Genomic DNA, 26885 nt, shown 5'->3' on the forward strand with positions numbered 1-26885 from the left:
GGCTTTCAGTAGTCGACGACGCCTGGGTCAGGGAGATCGTCACGTCAGGCTACAAAATAGAGTTTTCTTCGCCCCCAGGAAGACGTTTCATGCTCTCTCGTCCTCCCAAAAAGCCCTCTCATCTCCCAGGGCTTCTCCAAGCCGTCGATTCGCTCCTCGCCTCGGGAGTCGTAGTGCCGGTGCCTTTTCGTCAGCGGTTTTCCGGGTTTTATTCAAACCTGTTCGTGGTTCCAAAAAAGGACGGCTCTCTCCGTCCGATTCTGGATCTCAAACGATTGAACCGCCACCTTCGGATTCAACACTTCAAAATGGAATCTCTGCGCTCGGTGATCGCGTCCATGGAGCCGGGAGAGTTTCTGTGCTCAGTGGACATTCGGGATGCGTACCTTCACATTCCTATTTGCGTGCAGCATCAGAGGTTCCTCCGATTCGCGATCAGGGAGCATCATTACCAGTTCACTGCCCTCCCCTTCGGGCTGGCATCTGCTCCCAGGGTCTTTACGAAGGTCATGGCAGCTGTCATGGCCATCCTGCGTTCAAAAGGGATTCTGGTAATCCCATACCTCGACGACCTATTGGTCAAGGGCCCATCCCAGGGGGATTGCAGCCAGAGCCTCCATCTTACTCTGGACACCTTAGTTCGCCTAGGCTGGTTGATCAACTACCAGAAGTCTTCCTTGATTCCAACCCAACAGCTGGAGTTCCTAGGCATGGAATTCGATACCTTTCGGGCTCAGGTCTTCCTTCCCAAGGAGAAGTTTCTTTCTCTTCGTCGGGGTGTCAGAGCGCTAAAGGGTCCGAGTCCTCTGTCCCTTCGTCTAGCCATGAGAGTTCTGGGGAGAATGGTCGCTTCTATGGAAGCGGTCCCCTATGCTCAGTTCCACTCTCGTCCCCTCCAGCTGGCTCTTCTGTCTGCCTGGGACAGGAACCCGCTTTCCCTGGACCGTCCGTTTCGCCTCTCCCCCAGGGCGAGACAGTCTCTCTCTTGGTGGACGCTGTCCACCTCCATTCTGCGCGGGAGGTCATTTTTACCCCCCCACTGGCAGGTGATTACCACCGACGCCAGTCTCCAAGGTTGGGGAGCGGTCTTTCTCCACCTCACAGCCCAGGGCCGCTGGACTGCTCAAGAGGCGTGCCTCTCGATCAACCTCTTGGAAATCAGAGCCATCTTCCTAGCACTCATCCGCTGGGAGTCTCTCCTTTCGGGAAAGCCGGTCCGCATTCAGTCGGACAACGCCACGGCCGTGGCATACATAAATCACCAAGGGGGGACTCGCAGCAGTCAAGTCATGGCGGAAGTAGCAAAAATTTTCCACTGGGCGGAGGGTCATGTTCCCTCTCTGTCAGCCGTCCACATCCCAGGAGTGGACAATTGGGAGGCCGACTTTCTAAGTCGCCAGGGCATCGTGGCGGGCGAGTGGTCTCTTCTTCCAGCAATCTTCAGCCAGATTTGCCAGCGGTGGGGCGTTCCGGACGTCGACTTGATGGCCTCCCGGGCAAACCACAAAGTTCCCCAGTACGTCGCCAGGTCTCGGGACCCGATGGCCGTCGGATGCGACGCTCTCGTGATCTCTTGGGCCCAGTTCCGGATGCCCTATCTGTTCCCGCCTCTCCCTCTGATCCCAAGGGTCGTAAAGAAGATCAAGTCGGAAGGGGTCCCCGTACTCTTGGTAGCTCCAGATTGCCCTCGCAGAGCCTGGTACGCAAAGCTGATAAACATGTTATCGGATGTTCCGTGGAGACTTCCGGATCTTCCGGACCTTCTTTCACAGGGGCCTCTCTCCCACCCGAATTCTCGGTCGCTGAATTTAACGGTATGGCCGTTGAGGACGCGGTCCTGAAGAATGCGGGTTTTTTCTCATAGCGTCATCCAGCCTATGATAAGAGCGAGAAAACCGGCCTCATCGCGTGTCTACCACAGATGTTGGAAGGCATTTTTCCGGTGGTGTCAGGATAACAATCTGTTTCCTATGACCTTTTCCCTTCCTTCCCTTCTCAGCTTTCTTCAAACGGGCCTAGATTCGGGTCTTTCCCTTAGCACCTTGAAGGGTCAGATCTCCGCTCTATCAATTCTTTTTCAAAGAGACCTGGCTTCCCTGCCTCAGGTGAGGACCTTCATCCAGGGGGTCGCTCATATAGCTCCCCCTTACCGGTCTCCTGTTGAGCCTTGGGATCTCAACCTCGTCTTAGATGCCCTGCAGCGGCCGCCCTTTGAACCGCTTCAGGATGTTTCCTTCTCGCTTCTATCCTGGAAGGTAGCCTTTTTGATCGCCATCACCTCCATTAGAAGGGTTTCAGAGCTGGCGGCTTTATCCTGTCGTTCTCCCTTTCTGGTCCTGCATCAAGACAAGGTGGTTCTTCGTCCGGTTCCTTCCTTCTTACCGAAAGTTGTCTCATCTTTTCATATCAACGAGGACATTGTCCTCCCGTCCTTTTGCCCTTCCCCGGTTCATCCATTGGAGAAATCCCTTCACAAGCTGGATGTGGTCAGGGCTATCCGGATTTACATCGCCAGAACTGCCTCTTTTCGTCAGGCCGATCCTCTGTTCGTCGTCTCGGATGGGCGTCGAAAGGGTCTTCCTGCCTCCAAATCCACGATTGCTCGTTGGATCTGTTCAGCAGTTTTGGAGGCATACCGCGTCCAAGACAAACAGCCTCCTTCGGGGGTGAAGGCTCACTCTACCCGGGCAGTGGGAGCTTCCTGGGCAGTTCGTCACCAAGCTTCGGCCTCGCAGGTTTGCAAGGCCGCTACGTGGTCTTCCATGCACACCTTTGTCAAATTCTACGGGGTGCATACTCAGGCTTCCGCGGACGCGAGCCTGGGTAGGAGGATACTGCAGGCGGCGGTTTCTCACCGGCCAACCTGACTCCTCTTTTTCTGCAGAATACCCGCCCTAGGGACTGCTTTGGGACGTCCCATGGTTACCTGTGTCCCCCAATGAAGCGAGAAAGAAAGAGGGATTTTTGGTTCTTACCGTAAAATCTCTTTCTTGGAGCCTTCATTGGGGGACACAGCACCCTCCCTTGAAGTTGTACCGTGTTGGCTAACGTGCCGTTGTTGTGGGTTGGTACATAGGTTGAGTTTTATATTACCTGTTCCTACTACTGCTTTTGCACAAACTGAGTTGCCTGGTGCCTGTCGGAGGGTGTATACTGCCGGGGAGGAGTTACTTCTTTATTTGCATAGTGTCAGCCTCCTAGTGACAGCAGCATACACCCATGGTTACCTGTGTCCCCCAATGAAGGCTCCAAGAAAGAGATTTTACGGTAAGAACCAAAAATCCCTCTTTGATCGCTTGTCATTGCATTTTATAGGAATGTAGCATCAATTAAAAAAAAGTTATGGTGTCTCGTTCTTTTCTTGATACTCCTTTTACCAATTGGATTAACTTAGTTTAGATTTTGATAGATCGGAATTTTATGAACACAGCAAAACCAAATACCGTATGTGTATTTTTTATTTTGAATGGAGAAAACCGGGGGGGGGGTTCACTGACTGTGAGCGCCGGCCGGCCGTAAAGTAAAAGCAGAGCACAGCGATGACGTCACCACCGTGCTGTGCTTTACGGCCGGCCGGCGCTCACAGTCAGTGCGGGAAGCAGACGGCCAGGGACCTGACGGACATCAAAAGGTGGGCGTGTACTGTTTTTTTTTTTTTTACATTTACAATGGTAACCAGGGTAAACATCGGGTTACTAAGCGCGGCCCTGCGCTTAGTAACCCGATATTTACCCTGGTTACCATTGTTAAACATTGCTGGCATCGTTGCTTTTGCTGTCAAACACAACGATACACGCCGATCTGACGACCAAATAAAGTTCTGGACTTTCAGCAACGACCAGCGATATCACAGCAGGATCCAGATCGCTGCTGCGTGTCAAACAACGATATCGCTATCCAGGACGCTGCAACGTCACGGATCGCTATCGTTATCGTTGCAAAGTCGTTTAGTGTGAAGGTACCTTAAGACGTAAGTCAGGTCGCAGTCCAGGGTCAATAATAAGAGGTAGCAGATCAACAGCCAAAGGACAAGACAAAGGGATAGTCAGAACAAGGTCCAAAGGGTCAGGCAGCAGAAGATTAGAACTCAGAACAACAGAATCAGGCTAACACTCACCAAGAAGCACAAACTATGCCTGGCAGGGATCAGGGGCAAATAGCTCAGTTAAGTAGCTGTGCGCTCACCAGAACACTGAACACCTGCAGAAAGTCCTGCACGTCCCAGTCACAGATTGGGCAGCAGAGCTGTCAATCAAGGCACCGACAGCCAAGCAAGCCCATCACAATATTGGGCAGCCAAGCTGTCAAACAAGACACAGACAGCTCAGCAATACAGTTTCCATAGAACAGCATAGCAATCATTAAGGGTAAGTTCACACAGGGCATTTTTGCTGCGTTTTTTTTTCTGCAGCAAAGCCTGATCATCTTGGCAGAAAAGCTGCGCCAAAAACACAGGTTTAGGTGCGTTTTGTCGTGTTTTTGGTGCTTTTTTTTCATGCATTTTTTTTCTTTGTGCATGCCAATAAAGTTGAGTGCACACAGGGAAACAAAAACAACTTCCTGTAGATAGAATGAATAGATAAAATTAATAGATTGATAGAATAGATAGATTACCTGTGATATCCTCTTCCCTGACATTTTCCTATGGTGCAGAGGTCAGGCAGTGAGGGAGCGCAGGCTCGTTGACCTCACCGCTAGTTACTGAGCCTACGCCCGCTCTGTCTCATTCATTCCCCAGTCGCTTACAGCCGGGATCGGTCGCATTAGCAGCTCTCCTGGTTGTAAGCTTTATCTCCCCCAGATACTGTGTGGGACACTCGTTATATCAGACTGCGACGGATCAGGGAGTATACTGTTGGTTTATTATTTTATGTTTATTTCAGAAGATCGATGGCTTCGCTTAGAATGGCGGAATAATAAAATGGTAAAACACTGTGGTATTTTCTGCATGTGTGTGTTTATTTAACACTTTCATTACTAAAGGATTAGTAATGGATAGGTGTCTTATTGACGCCTCTCCATTACTAAGCCGGTTTTGTGTCACCTTTCAATAGGATCAATAATTGATGCGCCTTTTCTGGGCAGCTGCTGGCTGCTATTTTTAGGCTGAGGGACCTATATCAATGGCCCCTTACCAACCTGAGAATACCAGCCCCTAGCTGTGAGCTTTAGCAAAGTCAAAAATGGGGGGGACCCCACGCCGTTTTTTAAATAATTTTTTTAAAAAATAGCGTGAAGAACCCTCTATTCTTGATAACTAGCCTTGCTGAAGCTGACAGCTGGGGGTTTTGTCTGTCTGGTTATCAAAAATAGGGGGGAACCCACGCCTTTTATTATTATTTATTTATAGTGCAGGTGCGGCAGATGAATACTCCCACCCGCTGCTCCTGCTGTCACTGTAATTAACGTTAGCAGGTGACAGATGATGGGATCAGTAGTCCCATCAGCTGACACCAGTGATCGGAGGTAAAGTTTATACCTCCGATCACAGCTGAGTGCTCACCCTGTCTTCTGACAGTGTGGGTCTGTGACCAGCGGGGAGGATTTCTCCGCCGATAACAAGCGGTGTTTGCCATGCTATCATGCATATGACAGCGTGTCAAACACTGTATTGTCGGGCCCCACATTCAAGTGAATGGGGGTCAGGTCTGCTCTGATGGATGACAAACGCATCATGCAGCCTGCCATCTAGATGTAGCAGAGCAGAGTGTGATGTCACGTCCGGCTCTCCTTGACTTTTCTGCAGCAAATACTCTGCAAGTAAAGTCAACCTGTGTATTTTCAGCGTTTTTTCACAATCCATTCAAGTCAATGGGTGGAAAACGCTGGAAAAACGCTGAAAGAAGTGACATGCTCTATGTCCACAAAAAAAAAGCAAAGCACAAAATACTGATCACACAAAAAACCAATATGTGCGCATGAGATTTCTGAAATCTCATAGGCTTTGCTGGTACTGTAAAAAGCAGCTGAAAAGTAGCATAAAAAATAGCAGCAAAAATGCCCTGTGTGAACTTACCCTAACTGAGCAGCGGAATCATGACAGGGGGTCGATATTTGCTGCTCTGATTAGGTATTCATCAGTACATCTTCTGACGGGTCACTGATCCCTCAGTGACCTCCCTCCTAGTTTACATAATGAATATATGTACAAAGTTAAAAAGAAAAAAAAAAACCCTTCTGCAAAACTGAAAGTAAAGATCACACAACAACCACAAGACAGATTTCATCAACCAGGTATCATTGTAATCAGTATAACGGCGCCGACCTGACACTGTCTGTAGCTTACTGTGCACAATCCTGCTGACAGGTTCCCTTTAAGTAGTATTGTATGTCTCCCTTCTGGGATGTTTGCCCATTAGTACTGGCAGTGTCATCTTGGAAACATTCATGCATCATCCTAGTGTTGTAATCCAAAACAGTAAATATGTGACTTGGATACATTTTTTACATTTAGTTTGTTTGCAGGAATTGTAAGTAAATGCATTACAGCATATGTGATTTCAAAGAACATTTTACTTAATGTTATTTTCTTCTGACTTGTATAATAAAGCTGATTCATGTACATAAAGATGAAGTAAAGTGTTGGTATGGAATTACAACTTTTTCTAATTTAATTTTTTGATAGATGATACCATTATTTTTCCATTTCTTTGTTAAAGGGTAAGATTTACATTTTATGTTTATATGATTAATTGGTTCACCTATTTGTTATTCCCTTAATGGGTATCTCAGTATGTAGTATAAATGGTGACCTCAGGAGTTCAGCTGGCCCTCGGTTGCCATAAGTAACCCATCGGTACATCCATGATCGCATCATGGAGGGTCCAATTAATTGATTATCTGCATGGCTCGGTGCTTCGCTCTGGCTGCTCCTATTAGAACGGATGCCAGCTACTGGCTATGTAACACAGCTAGCAGCTGCCATGTGCACAGCATGCTCTGCTCCTGAGCCCCCTCCACACACCCAAACCCCAGTGTGCATGTTTTATTTACATACTTCACTCAAAATGGTTTAACGCCTTAGTGACAGAGCCAATTTTGTACTAATGACCAGGCCAATTTTTACAATTCTGACCACTGTCACTTTGAGGTTATAGCTCTGGAACGCTTCAACCGATCCCACTGATTGTTTTTTCGTGACATATTGTACTTCATGTTAGTGGTGAACTTTATTCGATATAACTTGCATTTATTTATGAAAAAAATGGAAATTTGGCAAAAAAATTTGAAAATTTTTCAATTTTTAAACTTTTAATTTTTGTACCCTTAAATCTGTCATATCGCACAAAATAGTTAACAATAACATTTACCACATGAGCACAATTTTGGAAACATAAATTTTTTTCTTAGGACGTTATAACGGTTAAAAGTTGACCAGCGATTTCTAATTTTTCCTACAAAATTTACAAAACCATTTTTTTAGGGACCACCTCACATTTGAAGTGAGTTTGTGGGGTGTACATAACAGAAAATGCCCCAAAGTGACACCATTCTAAAAACTGCACCCCTCAAGTTGCGCAAAACCACATTCAAGAAGTTTATTAACCCTTCAGGTGCTTCACGAGAACTAAAGTGATGTGGAAGGAAAAAATGAACATTTTACTTTTTTCACAAAATAATTACTTTGGAACCAACTTTTTTATTTTCACAAGGGTGTCAGGAGAAAATGGACTACAAAGTTTGTTGGGCAAGTTTTCCATTGTACGCTGATACCCCGTATGTGGGGAGAAAGCCACTGTTTGGGCACATGGCAGGGCTCCAAAAGGAGGGAGCACTGTTTGACTTTTTTGAATGAAAATTGGCTGGAATCAATGATGGGTGCCATGTCGCGTTTGGAGACCTTCTGATGTACCTAAACAGTGGAAACCCCCCAATTCTAACTCCAACCCTAACACAGCCCTAACCCCAACACACCCCTATCCCTAATCCCAACCCTAACCACAACCCTAACCGTAACCCTAACCCCACCACCCTAACCCTAGGTCTGTCCCTAGCCCCAACCCTAACACTAGCCCAATCCTAACCTTAGCTCCAACCCTAACCCTAGCTCCAACTTTAGCCCCAGCCCTAACCATAGCCCTAGCCCCAACCCTGATCCTAGCTCTAACCCCAACCCTAAACGTTGCCCTATCTCTAACCCCAACCCTAACCCCAACCTTAACCGTAATGGAAAAAAATACATTTTTTTTGTATGTTATTATTTTTACCTAACTAAGGGGGTGGCAAAAGGGGATTTGATTTACTATTTTTTTTTGATCACTGTGATAGTCTGACAGTGATCAAAATGAACTAATAGGAAAAATCTTCTATTGTTGCCGGGTGTCAGTCGGCAGATCTTGGTGGGTGCACTGCGCATGCGCCCGCCATTTTCTTCCCGGAAGAAGACACCGATGACCAGGGGATTCTTGAGGTACCGGAGGGGGGGGGGCTCGGGGGACCCCATTTCTTGCTCCTTTGGTATGCTAGATCATATCAGAGGAGAGAAATAAATAAGCTGCTTTTTTTTTTGCGGTCGCAACACTGGGGATGGTAAAAACCGATCCAGTGATTTTCCGACCCTGGTGGGCGCTATAACCTTATTTCTCAGCGCTGTTAAAAAGCAGCGCTGAGGAATAAGTACCCTTAACTGGCGCCGTTTAAAGGCGTATCGGCGGTCGTTAAAGGGTTAAGAAAAAAAGGGAGGATTTGTGTTTGTTTTTTTCCCCCCCTCTGGGGTAAAAGATCTTGATATCAGCGGTTATGAATACTCATAATAAAAAGGCAGACATTGTTATACTTTTTTCACTCCTTAGTATCCCTTGTGGTCACTTACCTACCCATGCTTTGTGTACTGTATCTACATACTGGAGATCTCGTATATATTTTATTTCCTTTCCCTTCCGAGTCTTATCAGGTTATGCCGCTACCAGGACTGTGGAGTCCGTAAGCCAAACCACCGACTCCGACGTTTCTCTTACTCCGACCCCACTGTACTGCGTCACTATTGAACATGTACATAAAGTGCAGCACAGATTCATCTAAACTAGAAGCCCAGATCCTTCAAACAAACATTAATACGACATTTCATAACTTTCCCAAATTCTTATGAAAACATTTACAGCACATCCTGCATTGTGCTACTGTACCCAATGTATTATATATTTTAGAAATTTGAGTGGCTCCATTTTATTCCAACTCCACAACCCTGGCTGCTACACTAAATATAACCCACAGTGTTGTGTTCACATATGCAATAAACAAATTGATGACAGTATTTTTTCCTGTTTCTTTCCTTTGTTATTTATTCTTCTTGGACAATGGTTACCTTTTTCAGCAACAGTGTGTCTTAGTTCTCTCAGCAGACATAAAAAGGGAAGCTGTTTTATTGTGGTAAAATATAATTACGTATGTGTATATTTACACTGATGAAATATCCAAGAGAAGACAAAGAAATATAAGTGTTAAGACTCCACATCTAGTAAAAATTACCATATGTATATATATATATGTATAAGCTGACCCCCCTAATTTTGCCACAAAAAACTGGGAAAACGTATGACTCGAGTATAAGCCTAGGTTGGAGGTTAAAAATAGATACCAATAACAGTAAAATTAATTGAGACATCAGTAGTTTAAGTGTTTTTGAATATCCATATTGAATCAGGAGCCCCATATAATGCTCCATACAGTTCACGATGGCCCCATAAGATGCTCCATACAAAATAAGCCCCATATAATGCTCCATGCAGTTTATGATGGGCTCCATAAGATGCTCCATATTAAAATATACCCCATATAATGCTGCACAAATGTTGATTATGACCCCATAAGATGCTCCATAGACACATTTGCCCCGTATAATGCTCCACAAATGTGGATTATGGCCCCATAAGATGCTCCATACAAATATTTGCCCCATATAGTGCTGCACATGGCCCCATAAGATGCTCCATAGTTATTTGCCCCATATAATTCTGCACATGGCCCCATACAGATATTTGCCCCATATAATGCTGCACATGACCCCATAAGATGCTCCATACAGATATTTGCCCCATATAGTGCTGCACATGGCCCCATACAGATATTTGCCCCACATAATGCTGCACATGGCCCCATAAGATGCTCCATACAGATATTTGCCCCATATAACGCTGCACATGGCCCCATAAGATGCTCCATACAGATATTTGCCCCATATAATGGTGCACATGGCCCCATACAGATATTTGCCCCATATAACGCTGCACATGGCCTATAAGATGCTCCATACAGATATTTGCCCCATATAATGCTGCACATGGCCCCATACAGATATTTGCCCCATATAACGCTGCACATCGCCTATAAGATGCTCCATACAGATATTTGCCCCATATAATGCTGCACATGGCCCCATACCGATATTTGCCCCATATAACGCTGCACATCGCCTATAAGATGCTCCATACAGATATTTGCCCCATATAATGCTGCACATGGCCCCATACAGATATTTGCCCCATATAACGCTGCACATCGCCTATAAGATGCTCCATACAGATATTTGCCCCATATAATGCTGCACATGGCCCCATACCGATATTTGCCCCATATAATGCTGCACTTGGCCCCATACAGATATTTGCCCCATATAATGCTGCACATGGCCCCATACAGATATTTGCCCCATATAACGCTGCACATCGCCTATAAGATGCTCCATACAGATATTTGCCCCATATAATGCTGCACATGGCCCCATACCGATATTTGCCCCATATAATGCTGCACATGGCCCCATACAGATATTTGCCCCATATGGCTACTTTCACACTAGCATCGGTACGGGTCCGTCGCTATGCGTTGGCGCGATGTACCTTCGCACGTTGTGAAATTTATGCACGACGTGGTCAGCGGATGCAGTTTTTCAACGCATCCGCTGCCCGGTCCAAATTCCGGGGAGGAGGGGGCGGAGTTCCAGCCGCGCATGCGATGTAGAAAATGGCGGACGCGGCGCACGAAAAAATGTTCACTTGAATGTTTTTTCGTGCCGGCGGTCCGCCAAATCTCAACGCATCCAGTGCACGACGGACGCGAAGTATGGCCATACATCGCGATCCGTCGACAATACAAGTCTATGGGGAAAAAACGCATCCTGCGGGCACATTTGCAGGATCCGTTTTTTTCCCATAACGACGGATTGCAACGTACGTCGCACGATGCTAGTGTGAAAGAAGCCTATAACGCTGTACATGGCCCCATAAGATGCTCCATACAGATAATTGCCCCATATAATGCTGCACATGACCCCATAAGATGCTCCATACAGATATGTGCCCCATATAATGCTGCACATGGCCCCATACAGATATTTGCCCCATTTAATGCTGCACATGGCCCCATAAGATGCTCCATAAAGATATTTGGCCCATATAATGCTGCACATGGCCCCATAAGATGCTCCATACAGATATTTGCCCCATATGCTGTTGCTGAGATTAAAAAAATAAAAAATGACATACTCCCCTCTCAGGCCCCCGGCACTTGCTATATTCACCTTTCCCGTTCCACCGCCGACCGCCGCTGTGTCTTCCCCGTCCTCTGCACTGACTGTTCAGGCAGAGGGCGGCATGCACTAATTGCGTCATTGCGCCCTCTGACCTGAGCGTCACTGCAGAGGACACAGAAGACGCAGCGGTGCTGATGGTGGAACGGGGAGCAGGTGAATATTGCGCACTGCCCCCGCCATACTCGCCTGCTCCTGGCGCGTCCCTGCACGTCTGTTCCTCGGCGCTGGCAGCTTCTTCCTGTAGTGAGCGGTCACATGGTACCGCTCATTACAGTAATGAACATGCGGCTCCACCCCTATGGGAGTGGAGTCGGGTCCATGTTCATTACTGTAATGAGCAGTACCATGTGACCGCTAACTACAGGAAGAAGCTGCCGGGAACAGATGTGCAGGGACGCGCCAGGAGCAGGTGAGTATTATTAGACAGCTGCTGCTCCCCCTCCCCTGCCGACCCCTGGGTATGACTCGAGTATAAGCCGAGAGGGTTACTTTCAGCCCAAAAAAGTGGGCTGAAAATCTCGGCTTATACTCGAGTATATACGGTATATGCAGAACTTTATTTGCATAGAAATCCATACACATAAAAGACTAGAGATGGGCGCAGCAAGCACGGTTTCTGAAACCATCCCCGCTGGTCAAAGAGACGTGGTTCCCACGCTGTCTCTAGACAGCTGTGATTGGAGGTGTAAAGTTTACCTTCAGTAAGTGGTGTCAGCTGATGGGGCTACTGCTCCCATCATTCGACACGTGCTGCCGCTAATAACAGTGAGAGCTGGAGCGGCGGATGGGAGTATTCGTTTGCTTGCTCCTGCGCTGTAAAGAAGTAATTTAAAAATAAAAAAAAGGCGTGGGTTCCACTGTATTTCTGTTAACCAGTTAACCAGCCAGGCAAAACTCACAGCTGGGGGCTGCAACCCTCAACTGTCAGCAAGGCTGGTTATCTAGAATAGAGGGGTCCCCACGCCATATTTTTATTTAAATAAATTATTTAAAAAAACAGCGTGGGTTCCCCCCCGCCCATTTTTGACAACCAGACTTGCTAAAGCAGACTGCTCGCTGCAAAATGCAAATAAATTTATATAATTTATGCAATGTGATTTTCTGGATTTTATTTTTGATATTCTATCACTCAATGTTAAAATTAGCCTACCCTTAAAATTATAGACTGTTCATGTCTTTGTCAGTGGGTAAACTTACAAAATTAGCAAGGGATCAAATACCGTATATACTCGAGTATTAGCCGAGATTTTCAGCCCAAATTTTTGGGCTGAAAGTGCCCCTCTCGGCTTATACTCGAGTCACGGTCAGCAGCAGGGTCGGCGGGTGAGGGGGAGAGGGCGCTGAGGCATACTTACCTGCTTCCGGGGCTCCTGGCACTCCCCCTGCCCGTCCCACGGTCTCCGGGTGCCGCAGCTCTTCCCCTGTTCAGCGGTCATGTGGGACCGCTCATTAGAGAAATGAATATGGACTCCACTCCCATAGGGGCGGAGCCACATATTCATTTCTCTAATGAGCGGTAACGGTGACCGCTGATAGAGGAAGAGGCTGCGGCACCGAAGACCAGCTGTCCGGGGGAAGGAGCGGGACGCCGGGAGCAGGTAAGTATTACATATTCACCTGTCTGCGTTCCACACGCCGGGTGCCGCTCCATCTTCCCGGCGTCTCTCCGCACTGACTGTGCAGGTCAGAGGGCGCGATGACGCATATAGTGTGCGCGCCGCCCTCTGCCGTGATCAGTCAGTGCAGAGAGACGCCGGGACGGGACACTGAGGAGCTGCAAGCAAGAGAGGTAAGTGTGTCATTTTTTTTTTTTTATTGCAGCAGCAGCAGCAGCAATGGCACAGCTTTCTATGGTACATCTATGGGGCAATAATGAACGGTGCAGAGCACTATATGGCACAGCTATGGGGCAATAATGAACGGTGCAGAGCACTATATGGCACAGCTATGGGGCAATAATGAACGGTGCAGAGCATTATATGTGGCACAGCTTTATATGGAGCATCTATGGGGCCATAATGAACGGTATGGAGCATTATATGTGGCACAGCTTTATATGGAGCATCTATGGGGCCATAATGAACGGTATGGAGTATCTATTTTTATTTTTGAAATTCACCGGTAGCTGCTGCATTTTCCACCCTAGGCTTATACTCGAGTCAATAAGTTTTCCCAGTTTTTTGTGGCAAAATTAGGGGGGTCGGCTTATACTCGGGTCGGCTTATATTCGAGTATATACGGTACTTATTTCCCTCATCACATTCATTGTAATGATGCCATGATCTATCTGTAAAAATAACAGATAGCACACGTATAATTGAACAAAAAAAACCTGATGTTTGACAGAGCCAAAAGTCTGTGCATTTAATGCAACATTTTTCCTAATTCCTTGAAGAGTAGCTGAAAGTAAACTCTGTAATCACATATTGATGGTTTTGTTCCAGTTCCACTTTAATTGTGTAAAGAGGCTCCAAGCTTCTGGACCTGACTGTTTATTGCCATATGTTAATTGGGGGGAGGAATGATTCTATTTAAAAAATTGCTGTAGCGTAACACCTATGGTTGTGTGAGATAATTATATAATAAGACTGCATTTATTCATTCTATGATTTGTATCGAAATGCAGGGTAGTGTTTATATGTTAGGCCGGTTTCACACGTCAGTGGCTCCGGTACGTGTGGTGTCAGTTTTCTCACGTACCGGAGACACTGACACATGTAGACACATTAAAATCAATGTGTCTCTGCACATGTCAGCGTGTTTTCACGGACCATGTGTCCGTTTGAAAAACACGGAGACATGTCAGTGTTCGTGGAAGCGCACGGATCACACGGACCCATTAAAGTCAATGGGTCCATGTAAAACACGTACCGCACACGGATGCCGTCCGTGTGCAGTCCGTGTGCCGTGCAGGAGACAGCGCTACAGTAAGCGCTGTCCCCTCTGCGCGGTGCTGAAACCACCATTCATTTCTTCTCTCCAGCAGCGTTCGCTGGAGAGAAGGAATGAAAAATCATTGTTTTTTTATTTGTTTTGTGTTTAAAATAAACATCCTTGTCACCACCCCCCTCCCACCCCCTGTGCGCCCACCCGCTGGAAATAAAATACTCACCCGGCTCCCTCGATGCTTCCTCTCAGCGTCGCTGCTCTTCCTGTATGAGCGGTGACGTGGTGCCGCTCATTACAGTGATGAATATGCGGCTCCACCTCCCATAGGGGCCAGAAAAGCAGTACCCTTCATAAGTGACCCCATTTTACTAACTGCACCTTTCAATGAATTCATCTAGGGGTGCAGTGATCATATTGACACCATGGGTGTGTCACAAAATTTTATACCATTGGGCAGTGAAGACAAAATAACTACGTTTTTACCACCAAGATTTTATTTTAACCTCAGATTCTACATTTTCACACTGGGAAATGGGTAAAAATAGCACCAAAATGTGTCCTTCAATTTCTGCTGAATGTAGAAATACCCCATATGTGGCAATACAGTACTACTTAACCATACACAGAGACTAGGGAGGAGCGTTATTTGCCTCCTGATCGCAGATTTTCCTAGAATAGTTTGCAGACTCCATAGACAGACCCCCAAAGTGCTAGAAGATCAGAATCCCCCCTCAAGTGACCCCATTTTGGAAATTATACCCCTTTGAGAATGTATCTAGAGGTGTAGTGACAATTTTGACTCCATGGGTGTTTTCCAGAAAGAAGCAGTATTGGATGTTGCAGAGTGAAAATTGTAAACTTCCATTGTAGTCACCAATGCATTGCAGTCACCAGTATGTTATGCCCAATATGTGGACGCTAAATGTGAATCAAATAAGAGAACACTTGGGAGCTTAAATCCCTAATCATAAAGAAATAAGGATAACATACTGTAGTAAATAAGTCCTCGATTAACCCCTTAGTGACAGAGCCAATTTGGTACTTAATGACCGAGACAATTTTTACAATTCTGACCACTGTCACTTTATGAGGTTATAACTCTGGAACGCTTTAACGGATCCCGCTGATTCTGAGATTTTTTTTTGTGACATATTGTACTTCATGTTAGTGGTAACATTTCTTCGATATTACTTGCGATTATTTATGAAAAAAACTGAAATATGGCAAAAAAATTTAACATTTTGCAATTTTCAAACTTTGAATTTTTATGCCCTTATATCGAAGAGATATCTCACACAAAATAGTTAATAAATAACATTTCCCACATGTCTACTTTACATAAGCACAATTTTGGAAACAAATTTTTTTTTTTGTTAGGAAGTTATAAGGGTTAAAAATTGACCGTCGATTTCTCATTTTTACAACAAAATTTGCAAAACCAATTTTTTAGGGACCATCTCACATTTAAAGTCACTTTGAGGGGTGTACATGACAGAAAATACCCAAACTTGACACCATTCTAAAAACTGAACTCCTCAAGGTGCTCAAAACCACATTCAAGAAGTCTATTAACCCTTTACGTGCTTCACACGAACTGAAACAATGTGGAAGGAAAAAATGAACATTTAACTTTTTTTTGCAAACATTTTACTTCTGAACCAATTTTTTTTTTTTTCACAAGTGTAAAAAGAGAAAATGAACCACAAAATTTGTTGTGCAATTTCTCTCGAATGCGCAGATACCCCATATGTGGGGGTAAACCACTGTTTGGGCACATGGCAGGGCTTGGAAGAGAAGGAACACCGTTTGACTTTTTCAATGCAGAATTGGCTGGAATTGAGATTGGACGCCATGTTGCGTTTGGAGAACCCCTGATGTGCCTAAACAGTGGAAACCCCCAACAAGTGACACCATTTTGGAAACTAGACCCCTTAAGGAACTTATCTAGATGTGTGGCGAGCACTTTGAACCCCCAGGTGCTTCACAGAAGTTTATAACGTAGAGCTGTGAAAATAAAATAAAAAATCACATTTTTTCTACAAAAATTATCTTTCCGTCACATGATCGGGGGTCAGCGATGCATCAGGATGGTAACCATAGAGGTCCTTGAGACCTCTATGGTTACTAATGCCGGCCTGCTGTGAGCGCCCCCTGTGGTCGGCGCTCACAGCACACCTGCATTTCTGCTACATAGCAGCGAACATCAGATCGCTGCTATGTAGCAGAGCCGATCGAGTGGTGCCAGCTTCTAGCCTCCCATGGAGGCCATTGAAGCATGGCAAAAGTAAAAAAAAAAATGTTTTTAAAAATATGAAAAAAAAATAAAAAAAAATATGAAAGTTTAAATCACCCCCCTTTCGCCCCATCCAAAATAAAACAATAATAAAAAAAAAAAAATCAAATCTACACAAATTTGGAATCGCCGCGTTCAGAATCGCCCGATCTATCAATAAAAAAAGCATTAACCTGATCGCTAAACAGCGTAGCGAGAAAAAAATTAGATACGCCAGAATTACGTTTTTTTGGTCGCCGCGACATTGCATTAAAATGCAATAACGGGCGATCAAAAGAACGTATCTGCACAAATGTGGTATCATTAAAAACGTCAGTGCTGCACGCAAAAAATAAGCCCTCAGACGACCCCAGATCACGAAAAATGGAGACGCTATGGGTATCAGAAAATGGCACTTTTTTTTTTATTTTTAGCAAAGTTTTGAATTTTTTTTCAGCACTTAGATAAAAAATAACCTAGTCATGTTTAGTGTCTATGAACTCGTAATGACCTGGAGAATCATAATGGCAGGTCAGTTTTAGCATTTAGTGAACCTAGCAAAAAAGCCAAACAAAAAACAAGTGTGGGAATGCACTTTTTTTGCAATTTCACCACACTTGGAATTTTTTTCCCATTTTCTAGTACAATACATGGTAAAACCAATGATGACTTTCAAAAGTACAACTCGTCCCGCAAAAAACAAGCCCTCACATAGCCATATTGACGGAAAAATAAAAAAGTTATTGCTCTGGGAAGGAGGGGAGCGAAAAACGAAAACACAAAACGAAAAAGGGCCGCGGCATGAAGGGGTTAATTAACGGCGCTGTGGTTTAAGTACCCTTAACTGCCGCCGTTAAAAGGCGTATTGGCGGTCATTAAGGGGTTAAATTCATAACAAATTACAAAAGTTTTATTTATAATTACAAGTTGGACATATAAATGTGAACATTACCACATCTATCTATTTATATAATTGCCTTGTAATGTTTTCATTTCCTGTTCTGTCCAGATGTCACCGTATCCCAGAATTCCAAGCGGAGGAAGTTTACCGACCGCCATATTGGGACACCCAAATGATGGGTCTCTCAATATGGAAACTGCTGCTGGTACCAATCTATTGCGCGGTACCACCAGCAGAACACAGTCACACAACACACACACACTCTATACGCCTACGCACCACACACACTCAAACACACAAACACTCACACTCATACTTTCATACACTCACACACTCACATTCACACACTCACGCAGCCTCTTGCACGGTACCACCAGCAGAACAACGTTGCAATCACGCCGCTGCCGGGATCAGCCGAAGGATTCACTGACTGCCGCCATCTTTGTACAGGAGGAGTGCACGCGCAGATTTAATGTGACCGCAGCAATCTGTTTGCGCAAATTCTGCGCAGGTGCAGTGAATCATTCGGCTGATCCTGATGTCAGATGCGCGACATGTCTACAGGCAGAGGATGCCGGTCACATTAAAGGGGTTTTCCTGTGAACGAAAGTTCATTTTAAAAATTGACTGTGTCTGACCATCTACGGAGCATACCACATCTCCTGGGCAGGGGAGGAAGCAAAAGATAATACTGACATTACAGCAGGGGATCAGAGTGGATTCATTTTGTGAGGGAAAATATTTCACTGACAGTTTTTTAAAAAATATTTTACCTCACAAAATGTATCCTCTGCGATCTCTTGTTGTATTGTCAGTATTGTCTTTTGCTTCCTCCCCTGCCCAGGAGCTGTGGTATGTTCTGTACACGGTCAGACACAGACAATTTTTAAAATGAACTTTGTTCGTGGGAAAATCCCTTTAAAAAGCAAATATCAACGCCAACATGGCTCCTCCTAAAAAGTACGCCAATGACAATGAAAGGAAAGCATCAAAGGCACAACGTCGAAGACAATAAAGGGCAAATGAGAATCTTGAAGAGCAACAGCATCGCTGGGACAAAAACAATGCATATAAGCGTAGGCGTCAAGCACATGAGTCCCCTGATGCAAAAGTCATTAGATCATCACAGGATGCCATTAGGCAACAAAAGCGCCGCATGCCTGCCCCCATTGTGACATTACCGCCCTCCTGATGCAATAGCATTTGGCCTCCATCTAGTGTTACATAATAGTATAAAACAGGCGGGCAATGATACAACTTTGGGGCAGCACAATAAGCAAATCACTAAATATGGTAAGGGAATAGTATACTATATGGAGTAATAAATTGAGTGTCTGGTTAAACAGATAAGGGAAAAAAGTACCGCTTATACAGTATATCAGACAGCCTCAGGTATGAAAGTAAATGAAATGTCGTTTTTCAGTTACCAAACAAAATGCTGAGATTCGGCCAAAGCTTTCTGTTAGTGCATAATAGACTCACCAGGGCATAGTGGCCACAGTAGTTCCCTAACACTGGCTCAGCCAAGACATTCACAAAGTCCATGGTTACCCTATTATGTTTTGCACTGAAGCCCCAATGGGCGTTTCACACTTGCATCCTTCGGGGTGGGGGGGGGGGGGGAGTGTGTTCTAAGCTGTTTACAGAGTTTAAATGTCCCTTGGCATGAGTATCTGGCCTATCCGTACTCATCATATGTTGAACGCATGGGGACGGGACTTCCAGTGCCTACCCATCACTTCTGATGTCACGGCCGCGATCTATGTCAGGAACAAGTGCTCGTTTGACATGAGTGGCACACATCGCTACGTACGGACACCTTCCGGGATGGTGGCTATCGGGAAGAACCATCCCCATGTGTTACACATGGTAGGGCGGCCCCTATCATATTAGAAACTGCAGCAGCCATATTTGTTATGGGCGCATGTAAGGGCAAGTAAATATACACTTATTAATGATATAAAAACATTATTGCAAGTGCAAAAAATATAAATCACAAGCAGTTTGAAGTGGACAATCGGTCCTAAAGAGACCCTGTGTAATTACGATCGGGCCCAAGCGAAAGAAGTTCTCAAATAATTGTCCAACGGCATAAATCCAGACGCCTGAGAGACGAACATTCATTCCACCAATAGGGAATCATCATCCACTACTAAAACTTGGAGACAAAAAAATAAGAAAAAAACACACCCAATTAAAAACTTATAAAATACTCCAGAAATGAAACAGAATGAAAAGTTGAAGAGATCGCAAATGGGGAAAATAACATCTGTATACACTGTATAAAAAAAAAAAAAAGGAATGAGAAACTCTCAATTTCTCATTCAAACCCAAGGGGGTCATTGTGGTTTAGGTACACAGGGGCTCAGAATAGAGTGGGTGGATTTGGGAGCACAGAATTTGCTGAATTTCTTTTGAGGGGCCAGGAGGCATTTTGCTTTTCCAGAGCCTTTATATAAAATACCACATCCTAGATATCACTGAATGAAATATTTCAGTTGCAAAACTTTATTCATTACATAGTGGAATGTGTTGAGAACAATAAAACATAAAAATGATCAATGTAAATCAAAATGAATATCCCACGGAGGTCTGGATTTGGAATGATACTCAAAATCAAAGTGGAAAATCAAATTACAGGCTGGTCCAACTTCAGTGGAAATGCCTCAAGACAAGGAAATTATGTTCTGTTATGTGTGTGTGTTGTTTCCATGTGCCTGTATGACCTCCCTACAACGCCTGGGCATGCTCCTGATCAGGAGGCGGATGGTCTCCTGAGGGATCTCCTCCCAGACCTGGACTAAAGCATCCGCCAACTCCTGGACAGTCTGTGGTGCAACATGATATTGGTGGATGGTGCGAGACATGATGTCCCAGATGTGTTCAGTCGGATTCAGGTCTGGGGAACGGGCGGGCCAGTCCATAGCTTCAATGCCTTCATCCTGCAGGAACTGTTGACACACTCCAGCCACATGAGGTCTGTATTGTCCTGTATTAGGAGGAACCCAGGGCCAATCGCACCAGCATATGGTCTCACAAGGGGGTGTCTGAGGATCTCATCTTGGTACCTAATGTAAGATTGCTCTTACTGAGTGTATTAGGGGACACTCGCTTTGGACGGGATTCTAACACACGGGCACGTTTTTTTTAAACAAAGCAGTCCATACGGTTTATTAAGCCTCATAAACCATATCATGAACAGTCCATTTACACACTGAACCAGGACATTACATTAAGTTTCAGAACCTTAGTCTGTGGCAACTAAACACGCTGGTCCTCTCTGACCAGTTGCCGTGGGTTACCACACAGTTCATAACACAAGTACCAACAGTCTGTGGAGGTACCTTACGGGAGCTCCTGCTCCACCTGCTGACTCCTTGTCAGTCCACTGGGAAAGCTGCCCACAGGGATCACCAACTTGCCTGGGCGGCACACATCAGTCAGTCCAGACCCACCGGAGGACGGTAGCTTCCCCAAGTTCACTGTGCGCTGCTCAGAGATCCGGTCCTACTCCCACGCTGCTCAGGGATCCGGTCCTACTCCCAGGACCTCCCAACACCAGCATGTGCTTTCAGGAAGCCTCCTCCCAGGTCTTCCAACACAGGAACATACACAGGGCCTTGTGACCCACACCCTGGTCACATTATGTACCTTGTAACCACACCCCATAGGTGAGGTATATCACATGGGCTGATCACGTGATCATGACATCACTACAGGTCCTCATACTCCTGCAGGGAAACAGGTACAGTGAGTGCCCTCACCCAGTGGTGAGGTATATGGGTAGCCAGACCCTCCCATCTCTCATAGCTACCCGCAACCCGGACCCAGGTGCACTAAATGACATCTTCAGTGCTTACGTGCTCTAATGACAAGATACTCCGGGTTGTATCGCAGGGAGCATCCATCCCTGTGACACATACCTCCCATTAACCACAATGCCAGACACTGTCTCACTACCACATCCATGCATACTCATGGCCTCAATATGCCTCCGTGTGTATACTGGAGAGACCATGCAGCGCCCCCTACCTGTTACAGGGGTCACTGCATCACACTAATGACAGTCAGGCTACCTCTGGTGAGCAAATGGAGGGCTGTGCGGCCCTCCAAAGAAATGTCACCCCACACCATTACTGACCCACTGCCAAACCAGTCATGCTGAAGCATGTTGCAGGCAGCAGATCGCTCTCCACGGCGTCTCCAGACTGTCACGTCTGTCCAGTGTGAAGCTACTTTCATCTATGAAGAGCACAGGGCGCCAGTGGCGAATTTGCCAATCCTGGTGTTCTGTAGCAAATGCCAATCGTCCTGCATGGTGTTGGGCTGTGAGCACAACCCACATCTGTGGATTTCCGGCACTCAGACCATCCTCATGGAGTTGGTTTCTAACCGTTTGTGCAGACACATGCACATTTGTGGCCTGCTGGAGATCATTTTGCAGGGCTCTGGCAGTGCTCCTCCTGTTCCTCCTTGCACAAAGGCTGAGGTAGCGGTGCTGCTGCTGGATTGTTGCCCTCCTACAGCTCCCTCCACATCTCCTGGTGTACTGGCCTGTCTCCTGATAGCGCTTCCAGCCTCTGGACACTACACTGACAGACACAGCAAACCTTCTTGCCCCAGCTCGCAATGATGTGCCATCCTGGATGAGCTGCACTACCTGAGCCACTTGTGTGGGTTGTAGAGTCCGTCTCATGCTACCACGAGTGTGAAAGCACAACCAACATTCAAAAGTGACCAAAACATCAGCCAGACAGCGTTGGTACTGAGATGTGGTTTGTGGTCCCCACGTGCAGAACCACTCCTTTATTGTGTGTCTTGATAATTGCCAATAATTTCCATCTGTTCTCTATTCAATTTGCACAACAGCATGTGAAATTGATTGTCAAACAGTGTTGCTTCCTAAGTGGATCGTTTGATTTCACAGAAGTTTGATTTTCTTGGAGTTATACTCTGTTGTTAAGTGTTCCCTTTTTTTTTTTTTTTTCGAGCAGTTAGTACCAGTAACATGGAATCCCCTATATTTTAATTAACAGATGATGGACTTGAGTGGGGTCTTGCTTTTTTGTGGATTGATGTGAAGTTGATACCATTACAACTATAGTTGTACCATTTTCAGGCACATAACATTTTTTGATCACTTTCTATTCTGATTTTTGGGAGGCAGAACTAAAACCAACAATTCAGGATTTTTTTTATTTTTTAAATGTCGTTCCGTGTGTGGTAAAATTGACATGGCAGTTTTATTCTTTGAGTCAGTATGATTACAGCGATACCACATTTATATCTTTTTTTATGTTTTGGCGCTTTAACACAATAAAAACTTTTATTGAAAAATAATTATTTTTGCTTCGCTTTATTCTGAGAGCTATAACTTTATTATTCCACTGATGGAAGTGCATGGTGGCTTTTTTTTTTGCGGAACAAGATAATTTTTTCAGAGATACCATTTTTATTTACATTTGTCTTTTTGATCGCGTTTAATTCCACTTTTTTTTGGTGGTATGATTATGTCCAGTTTTTGGGGGTTTTTTTACGAAGCTCACTGAAGGGGTTAACTAGCGTGACCGTTTTATGCAGCGAGTTGTTCCAGGCTTGGCAATTCCAAATATGTGTGTTTTTATTATTTTTATTTTGTAAATATTGTTATTTTTTTATATTTAACATTTATTTATTTATTTTTACTTTTTCACCTAGTCCCTTTATGGGACTTTCACTTTCTTGTGCCTGATCGCTGTTCTAAACCATTGTAATGCGTCAGCGTCGCAATGGTTTATAACTGTCAGTTTTGCACTGACATAAGCCCCTTAAACCATGCTCTAGTGACCCGGATGTCGCCATGACAACATCTGGTCACTGTGGGAATGATCGGGCCCTTGTGATGACGCCGCGGAGGCGCCGATCTGAGGGCAGAGGAAGCCCCCTCCCTCTGCCTGCCTTCTAAATGCTGCGATTAATATCGATTGCAGCATTTAGGAGGTTAACCTGCCAGGAGCGGTGTTGGGTGTCAGATATGATATTAGCTAGACACCCAACGGCGATTGCACAAGCACAGTTCCTGTGTGTGCAAAAGCGCTAGGATGTACCGAGTACGTCCAAGGTTGGGCAGTCATTCGTTCCCAATCGGGGCATACTGAGTCCAAGGTCGGGAAGGCCTTTTACAGGTTATTTTCAAGTTAGTCTGACAGGGTAAAAATTATGAACTAAGCACATCATACATTTCCATTTCTTTACAATGTACACCCTCAAACCTACATTAAAAAGAAGCCTTATTTATTTTTTTAAAGTGTTTTTATTTTGAAAAAGTAGTAAAACATATAAGGTTTGGTATATCTGTAATCGCACTGACATGCAGGATAAAGTTAACATCAAATTTTTGCCACCGCATGAACCACCGAAATCTAAAACCCCCAATTTTTTTTTTGTTAGTGGGACCGATGACTTAACATTTATTTATGCTCTGTGATTTATTGCTTTGCTGTATATAGTCATGGCCAATAGTTTTGAGATTTCAGTTTTTATAGTGGAAATTTGCATTGACTCAGATTGTTATGAAGAGTGATCAGATGATTTGCAAAGACATTCCTTGCCATGAAAATTGTTAATCACAAAAAGCCCATTCAGAAAGAGTGCTTCTGGTGCTCTTAAAAAAAAAAAAATCTTCAGGGCACCCAAGAAAATCCAACAAGTACCAAGACAGGATTCGTCAAGGGGTTGGTTCAACACCAGTGCAGAACTTGCTCAGGAACGTCCGCAGACAGGTGTCAGTGAAATTGCACTTACAGTGAGGCAAAGTCCTTTGAAGGCTAGCCTGGGTTCAAGAAGGGCAATCTCCTTGACAAAGATCAAGGACAGATTGATGTTCTGCAGGACGGACAGGAATGGGCTGCAGATGACTGTGGTAAAGTTATTTTCTCTGATGAAGCTCCCTCCAGGCTGTCTGGGAAATCTGAAAGAATGATTGTATGAAGAAGAAAAGATGTCCACTGCCTTGACATGCAAACAGTACTGTGGCATGGAAGCAGTAAAGCATCCTGAGACCATTCGTGTGTGCCTAAGAACACTGCCAGGGATAAAGAATGGTATCTAGACATCATTCAAGAGCAACTTCTACCAACAATCCCAGAGTAATTTGCTGATAATGCTTTTTCTAGCATGATAGACCACCATGTCACAAGGAAAGTGATAACTAACTGACCCAATGAACAAAATATTGGAAGTTTGGCTCCGTTACCAGAAATACCCCAGAACTCAATATCATTTGAGAACCAGTGGTCAATCCTCCTATACAAACATAACCAGAGAAATTGTGATGAACTCTAAGGACTGTTTAGTTAATAATGGGTTGGCATCAGTCAAGATTTGGCCCGGAAGCTGATTAATCTTTATGCCTTGGCAAATTTCAGAAGTCTTGAAAAATAAGTGACAAAGCTGTAAGTATTCATCCTTTCTTTATACTTGATGTATTGGTCAAGAAAAGTGTAAAAACTTATGCTTATAATTGTAGTTCAGTAACCATGAAAACATAGGACTTAAAGATCATGATTCATGACTGTACAAAGATACAGTTTAAACCTAATCCTCCATATTTAAATTTCTGTTTTTACCAAACATGTTAACCAGAAAATGGCAGTCTCATGAGATAATTTACCCCCAAATTATCGCAGTGTATATTTTTCCTTGAGTTGCAGTTTATGCAAACACTGTAAGAATGTATCCATAATATGTTTGGTTTCCGTCATTTATAAATGAGCAGTGTGTCTTGATACAAATTTCAGCCATATTAGGACATTACATTTCCTTGTAGACAGTTGTTTTGCGGTTACTATGTAATGGGGATGTAGCCTATACTTGGTCTCTAAAACCTTAAAATGGACTCTAGAAAGCTATTCATGATGATTTTTTTTTGCAGAGTTTGTTTCTCCAGGGGTATTTCCATCTCAGTCATTCATGGCGTAGTAGCCTCAAGTGGCTGGGAATATGAAAATAACCAGTCGAGTCACTATTGCGTTTTTTTCATTTAATAGAAAGTTCAAAATCCTCACCTCTTGGCTATAGTGGAAAGCATCATATGGAAGATCTATCTTGTCTAGCTTTGTAAGAGCCAGCCCATCGTTGTTGTTTTTTGGCACTTATGAAATTCTTCATTATACAGAAAGCGGGGTTTCAGAAAAACAAAACATTTAGGCTGGTTTCTCATGTCTGACCACCTATGGATCTCCTTACCTGAACTCTTTAGCCTCAACAGCATATACGAGGGGAGAATTATGAGTTTGGGTCTTGAGACCCATGGGCAGTTCAGTCCATGAATGTTGGATATGTAAAACTGGCCTTAGATTTCCAGACAAAATACAGCTTAGCATTGAGCAGGTGAACTTCTTAGCTTGCCCTCCCTGCTCGAACACATCGCTGCTGTGGGTTATAGTTAAATTGGTGACAAAATGAACAATTGGTGGAGGAGTGTTGAACTTGATTGACCTAAGTCTTTTTCAACCTATGTAACCTCTGCATCCAAACAGTGGCCGGAAGAGGAAGCGAGGGGGTTAGTTGGGACTTTGTATTGGTGTGTATGTGTTTTGTTTATATGAAGGCGACTTTGTGCCCTTTTTTTGTATAATACAAAGGGAGGCACAGTGGCTGAGTGGTTAGCACTGTTGCTTTGCAGCCCTGGGGTCCTGGGTTCAAATCCCACCAAGGACATCATCTGCATGAGTTTTTATGTTCTAACCATGTTTGCGTGGGTCACCTCTAGGTTCTCTGGTTTGCTCCCACACTCCAAAGACATACCGGGAATTTAGATTGTGAGCCCCATTGGGGACAGTGCTAATAATGGCTGTAAAGCGCTGTGGAATTAATGGCGCTATATAAATGAGTAAAATAAATAAATATAGTTTATAATTTCTGATTATTTCAGTTTAGATTCCATAGAAAAATGCCAAAATTCTGATAAAATATATATATATTTTTTTTATTTTATTTAAAGTGGCGAGATGACTTTCTGAATGGCTGGATGACAGTACCCATAACACATGAAACACAAGAGGAATGCCTCGGTATGGCTGTCCTTGACATGATGCGTTTGGCCAGTGAAAAAGAGGAAAGCCCAATTGCAATATACAATGCTTACAGGTATTTACTCTATGAGAGGACACGTTTTTATCTTATGGTCTATAATTAATGTAACATCCATTATAAACGAAGAATCTCTGAATAGTGACAAAAGTCCAATAGCGTTATCTACTGTGGTCCACACCTTTTATTTAGAGTTGTTCTTAAATGGATAAAATTGCAAA

At 44.4% G+C, this 26885-nt stretch overlaps 1 protein-coding gene across 1 annotated transcript in view; it reads left to right on the forward strand.

Annotated features, from left to right (window-relative positions):
• JAK2 (Janus kinase 2) overlaps positions 1-26885 on the forward strand; it is a 337554-nt gene that overhangs the window by 216796 nt on the left and 93873 nt on the right. The window contains exon 5 of the mRNA XM_077249154.1: positions 26576-26721. Coding sequence (XP_077105269.1) covers positions 26576-26721 — 146 coding nt within the window. The remainder of the gene's footprint in view (positions 1-26575; positions 26722-26885) is intronic.

The sequence above is a fragment of the Ranitomeya variabilis genome, chromosome 1, assembly GCF_051348905.1.
Source record: "Ranitomeya variabilis isolate aRanVar5 chromosome 1, aRanVar5.hap1, whole genome shotgun sequence".
NCBI lineage: Eukaryota > Metazoa > Chordata > Amphibia > Anura > Dendrobatidae > Ranitomeya > Ranitomeya variabilis.